The sequence below is a fragment of the Chiloscyllium plagiosum genome, unplaced genomic scaffold (genome assembly GCF_037043375.1).
Source record: "Chiloscyllium plagiosum isolate Xiang-an unplaced genomic scaffold, Cpla_swu_hap1 HiC_scaffold_33, whole genome shotgun sequence".
NCBI lineage: Eukaryota > Metazoa > Chordata > Chondrichthyes > Orectolobiformes > Hemiscylliidae > Chiloscyllium > Chiloscyllium plagiosum.
Window position 1 is genome coordinate 11,672,256 of NW_028270171.1, and position 6,774 is coordinate 11,679,029.

General features: G+C 44.8%; 1 protein-coding gene across 1 annotated transcript in view; it reads right to left on the reverse strand.

Moving 5' to 3' along the window:
• LOC122542016 (proline-rich protein 12-like) overlaps positions 1-3,544 on the reverse strand; it is an 85,991-nt gene extending 82,447 nt beyond the window's left edge. Inside the window, exon 1 of the mRNA XM_087978275.1 lies at positions 3,183-3,544. Within this exon, the coding sequence (XP_087834401.1) occupies positions 3,183-3,277 (95 nt within the window). The 5' untranslated portion in view covers positions 3,278-3,544. The remainder of the gene's footprint in view (positions 1-3,182) is intronic.
• Between the last annotated feature and the right edge of the window lie 3,230 nt (positions 3,545-6,774).

Consider the following 6,774-nt stretch of genomic DNA (forward strand, 5'->3'; position numbering starts at 1 on the left):
GCAAGTTTTTCTGGTTCAAATATTTATCCACTTCCCTTTTGCAACTTACATTGAATCTGCTTCCAATACCCTTCCCAAATCAAAACTACTCAAACAAAGTGAAATCATCTCTACTCTCAATCTTAACCGAACTCTCACGGCATTACATGGGCTGTCAAAAGAAATTTACTCGCAAAACCTTCGAAGAAACCTTATCGAGTGCAGTACCTTGACTCCCCATTGTCTGTTTCAGATAGTAAATGTTGTGGTTTGTTTCAGTACCAATGGTTCATACTCTTCAACTCCAATCTACTCAACCTCCCCTTCCCCACCCCCCCATCACCAAATGGCAGTGATTCAAAGAGGGGACAGCACATAGAGAAGAGAATCCCACCCAAAGACAGAGTCTCATTGGAATTCTGTTAGAAACATATAGGAACACAGGGCTTAGGAGCTGGAGAAGACCCCAAGCCAGATCCTCCATTGATCTGAGTGTGGCTTCAAATCCACTTTCTGACTTGATCTTTGACACCCTTCCCAACTCTCCAAATCTAACCCCACATAACCTTGAATTCCCTTGTCAATCAATCCATCTAATTCAGCCTTGAATACATTCGATGACCCAGCCTCCAGTGCTATCTTGGGAAGAAAATTCCATAGACTGAAAGAGAAAAAAAAAGCATACCTCTGTCTTAGATGGGAAACCCCTCATTTTAAACTGTATTCTCCCCCTACTACCCCTGTTCCAGACTCCACCACAAGGGATAACATTCTCTCCTTGGGCAGCACAGTATCTCACTGTTAGCACTGCTGCCTCACAGTGTCAGATACCGGGGTTAGATTTCACCCTTGGGTGTTTATCTGCGCGGAGTTTGCACATTCTCCCCGTGTCTGCGTGGGCTTTCTCCGGGTGCTCCGGTTTCCTCCCACAGTCCAAAGATGTGCAGGTCAGTGGATTGGCCAAGCTAAATTGCCCACAGTGTCCAGAGATGTGCAGGCTAGATGAGTTAGCCATGGAAATGCAGGGATAGGGTAGGGAAGTGATTCTGGGTGGGATCATCTTCGGAGGGTCAGTGTGGACCTGATGGGCCAAATGTCAAGATTAGAGTGGTGCTGGAAAAGCACAGCAGGTCAGGCAGCATCCAAGGAGCTAGGAAAATCGACATTTCAGGCAGGGGTCCTTCATCAGGAATCTTGGAGCTAAATGGCCTGCTCCCACACTGCAAGGATTCTATTCTCTACACCTATCCTGTCAGAATCTTCTACATTTCAATGGAATTTCCTCAAAACTCCAGTGAGTATTACATTACCCACTCACCCCACATCCCAGGGATCGGTCAAGTTAACCTACAGGCCAATCAGCTCCTTGAGCCACATCCATAATTCAGCTGGATCACGGCTGATCCAGATGTCAACCTGCCTTTTTCTTATTCAGACATGAGCATTGCTGGCCTTTGTTGCCTGTCCCTAACTGCCCTTGAGGTGGTGGTGGTGAGCTGCCTTCTTCTGTTACTGCGGTCCATGTCCTGGTACCATGACCCACCCTCCCCCCCCACCATTACTCAATGCCCATGAAAATTCCACAGACCAATCCCCCCTCAGGCTGAAAAAAGATTCTCCTCAGCTCCCTCCCAAAAGCGAGACATCTCGTTTTCAAACTGTGTCTAAAACTCTCATTCTCGTCTCCTTCAGAAGGGGAAACATCTTCTCAGCATCCACCCAGTCCAGCTCCCTCAGGATTGAACTGGTTTCAACACGATGGCCTCTCATTCTCCTCACCTTCAATGAACAGGCCCAGTCCAACCTTATTCAGAGGATAACCCAGAAAAGGGAACCTTCTTTGAACTGCTTCAAACACAATGATACCCTTGCCCATTCACACCAGAGGGTGGTCACTGATATAGGCAGACTATTCGGCTTAGGAAGTATCAGTGTTGGTGTTTCTCAGCCCTCATCTGACTGCCCTGTGGGGGCACTTCCCAAGTGATTAAGAACACAAATCCCACCTGATATTCGCCACCTTGTCACCCACACCAACCCCTTCCCATAATGGTCCTCAGGTCAATTCACAACCCGAGTTGAACTCATCGATCTCAGCACAGATACAGGATCGAACTTTGTACACACCTGACCTGGCTTTCTTAGAGAGAGAAAAAATACAAGGCCCCCTTCTGAAACATATCACCTATCCCAAAAACTTATAAGAATAATGTGGGATCTTCCTCTGCCCAAACCCGCCCCCCCCCCCAAACATAAGGGGGTGGGGTTAACGTCAACAAAGGCAGCAATTCAGATTTATAAATATTGCAGCTCCCCCACTTTTATCTTCGGATATCAATGCTCGCCCATCAGGTTATTTTTTTTTTAAATAATGCACCAGCAAGGTTGCAATGTTTAATTTTACAACTTGCGTTCGTTTATTCTTTCCCCCAATCCCCCCCCTAAAATGTTAACGGCGTAAAGTACACTTCCAAATGCAGCCTTTGAAAAGCGGGCGGGAGGGAAAGTGGGCTGGTTGGACTTTCACATTGCAAGCACAGAGATTGCAACGGGGCCTAGTCGTGGAGAAGGGCAAAAGAAATGTCTACATTCATTTTTTTCTTTGCAACAAAACACGCACACGAGAGGATGTGTGTGTGGAGGGAGGGGGTTGGAATCGTTGCATTTTCAACACGGGACGCTCACGGGAGGGGAAATGTGGAAGAGGGAAAGGCTGAGAGAGCAAAGCTGGGCCCCCGAGCTCTATTATCAATAACATCCCATTCTTTCCCGATCGCATTTCGCGTCAATTTCTCTGCTGGCTTTGATCAGTTTCCACTCGCTCTCTGGCGCGACATTGTATCGAACATTTGTTGCAATTCCCTCCGTTTCCCCCCCCCCCCCTTATTTAACTCTCTTCCAGCATGTATGATTTTTCTGGTTACATATTTAAAAAGGCCCTTAATTCGACTCTTTGTGCGTGTGTGTGTGTGTATACACTGCGTTTTACATTTAAAAGCAGGAAACGCTTTTGTATCGCTCGCTAACTTTGCTAAATTGTAGCCGATATTTGCAGCCGACGAGTTGCGAATGGAAGTGCAGCAGAGAGGAGTAACTCCCTCCGACTCCCTATAGAGGCTCAGATACACCGGCTTTATATTGGGGAGGGGGGTGGGAGAGAAGAAGGTGGGGGTGGAAATTAAACGGAGGCTATTTTTTTTTACCTGGCTTTCACTCCTGACGGTGATCTGTCGTAGCTCCATCCTTGCCCAGCACCTAGGGGATCTCCAAATCCAGAAGTGGGATAATTTCTATCCATTAAATTCAGTTTAAGTTGTTGTTTTTCTCGGCTCTTTTTAAATTGTTGGAACCCGGGTTTTTTTCTTGCAAGCCTTCGAGACAGTCCTGGATTGCACTTTCTGACTGATTGGATCTGATGCTGTTATATTTTTGGTGGAGTTGGTTTCTTAATCTGCTTTCAGTTCACAGGGGAGAAAAAACATGCAATGTGTGTGTATATTTTTATGTGTATATATAAAGACTTCTTGTAAAAGAGGACTCACGGTTCGGCCATCTTTCAGGCTCTCTCTCTCTCTCTCTGCCTGTCTCTGATCTCAATACCCAGAATACATTTCAGAGAGAAAGAGGGAGGAGGGGGGGGTGGGAGGATCATATAATCCTCAGAGCTCTCAAACCAGTAAAAGGGGACAGACAGACAGACACAAAAAAATTCAACCAGAACCTCACTGGGAAACACAGAGAGCAGAATGGGCACACAAATTTAAAATTCTTAGATGCGTGCATTCATGTCAAAAGTTGACAAAGAAACAAAAGAAAAATAGTCATTCAAATCAGAAGAGGGAAAAATGGGATTTGAAACCAAATCCAAAGGTTGTGCTTTTTAATAACCATTCTATCTGATCGTCCAGAAACGTTTACAAATTTCAAGCATTATAGAATGGAGACAGATTCTAATGTTAAAATACACAAAGTGCTCATTGTGTTCTGCTGTATTCAGTTTCTCAACCTGATGGCATGGGAGTACCTGGTGTCTGGCATCCATTATGTCAGGATCATTTTGACAGACTCATCTGTGAGGAGCAGAGGGAGCAGCACAGCAATGACCACCAGTCCCCCACCTGTCCTGTGGACAAGCAGGGCCTGTGTGAAATAGGTTTGCACATCTGACCCCCTTCCTCATTTCCATGTAGCATAACGACCTCACAGAACACTGAAGCAAATGATTAAGTAAAATGTTAAACACATTGTTGGGTCATAATCATAGAGCACAGAAACAGTCCCTTCGATCCAATTCATCCGTGCCGACCAAGTTTCCCAAACTAAACCAATCCCACCTGCTTGTGTTTGGCCTATATCCTTCTAAATCATTCCTAAACCCGCCCAAATATCTTTTAAATTTTGTAACTGTACTTGCATCTACTACTTCCTCTGGCAGTTCATCCCACATGAACCATACTTGTGTAAAAGTTGCACCTCAAGTTCATTTCAAATCTTCCTCCTCTCACATTAAAAATATGTCCCCTAGTTTTGAACTCACCCACCCTAGAGAAAAAAGCCTTTGCTATTCATTTTATCTATGCCCTTCATGATTTATAAATCTCTATAAAGTCACCTCTCAACTTCCTGTACACCAATGACAAAAGTCAGAGTCTATCTTTATAACTCGGTCCCTCCAGTCCCAGCAACATCCTGGTAAATGTTTTATGAACCCTCTCCAATTGAATAATATCCTTCCTATAGCAGGGTGACCAGAACTGTGTGGGGCTACATTTTTAGCTTTAGCTCTGGATTTGATCTGTGTGCTATACCTATCCTGAGAGTGTTTGTTAGAGACAGGGTCGAGAAAGCATTACTCTTAACCCAGTGTTAGATCTGGACAGTGTAGAGGTAGCTTCACTCTAAATCTAACCCCATGCCATGGCTGTCCTGGGAATGTTTGATGAGGACAGTGCAGAGGGAGCTTTAATTTCACTTGATAAGATTAGAGATAGCTTTACTCTGTGTCTAACCTAATATTATACCTGTCTTAACAGCATTTGATGGGGACAGTGTAGAAAACTTTAGTTTCAGTCTAACTTTAGTATAAAAGAGTAGAGAGAATACGCTGTATTTAATTCTGTGCTGTGTCTGACCTGGGAGTGTTTGACGGAGAGAACATTGAGGGACTTTTACTTTCTATCTAAAAGAGTAAAAGGAGGCTTTACTCTCTTCTTTAGACCATGTTATCCCTTCCTGGGAATGTTTGATGTGTACAGTGTCAGGAGAGTTTTACTTTCAGTTTAAAAAACTTTACTCTGTATCTAGCCCCATGCTGTACCTGCCCTGAAAGTGTTTGATGGCACAATATAGAGAGCTTCACTTTCAGCTCACAAGAGCAGAAGCTTTACTTTCAGATTAAAAGAGTAGACAAAGGTGTACTTACTTTCAGTTTAAAAGAGCAGAGGGAGTTTTATGCTGTATCTAACCCTACACTGTCCCTGTGCTGGAGGTGTTTGACTGGGGACAGTGTGGTAGCCTTTGTTGTGTTAGCTGGAGGATACACTGTAGTGAGATTGTGTGGGCTTGGGGAGGGGTGGGAAATGTCCAGTTCTGACTGTGCAGCCAGGAGTTTGCATATTCTCCCAGTATCTGGGTGGGTTTCCTCCAGTGACAGACATGTGACTTCAAGCTTACAGCAATGTAACTGATGTTTAACTGTCCTCAGCAATTGGGGAGAGGCAATAAATACCATAAACAAAGAAAATAAAAGCCTGGGTCACACTCTAGAATCATATAATCGCTACAGTGTGGAAGCAGGCCATTCAGCCCATTAGGCCCACATATCCAACCAGACCCACTCTATCCCTGTAAACTCCAGAGTTATCTCCCACAGTCTAAAGAAGGACTAGGTGAATTGACTATGCTAAACTGCCCAGAGCTGTGCAGGCTAGGTGGATTAGCCATAGGAAATGCATGGTTGCAGAGATCGTGTGGGTCTGGGTAGGAGGTTTCTCAGATACGTGGAACCGCTGGGCTGAATGGCTTGCTTCCACACTGCGATTGTATGATTCTATGAGTGTGACCCAGGCTTTGCTTTACTTCATTTATGGTATGTGGCTGTCACCAAGGTCACTAGTTATTGCCTCTCCCCGGTTACTGAGGACAGTTAAGTGTCAGTTACATTGCTGTAGGTCTGGAGTCACATATCAGCCGGATCCACCTTCCGAGAATGCCACTTGTGAATCAGATGATGTTGTTTTCCTCCCCACAAATGACAATGGTCATCATTAGACCAGCTTTTTACTGAATTCAAATTTTATCAGCGGTCATGATGAAATTTAAACCCACTTCCCCTGTGAATTAACCTGGTGACGTTACAATGGCACAGCCTCCCCTTGATGAACAGGTTGGGTAGTTCTTGACCCAACCGATCCTCCACCATGTATAATTTACATTCATAGATGTAGGTTTGCTCGCTGAGCTGGAAGGTTCATTTCCAGACATTTCATCACCATACTAGGTAACATCTTCAGCAGGTCTCCGGCTGAAGCACTGTTGATGATTACTGATAAAGCAGGAATCATCAACAGTGCTTTGCCCAGAGGCCCGCTGACCATGTTACCCAGTAGGGTGACGAAACATCTGGAGATGAACCTTCCAGCTTAGCAAGCAAACCTACATCCAGAACCTCAACCTGAGCTACAAATCTTCTCAAAACTTGCTAATTTACATTCATGTTATGGCCAGACCACAGAAGGTCTCAAAGTGTTTGTAATCAATGGATTTCCTTCCCCTCCTCAAGCGGGCGAGTGCAGT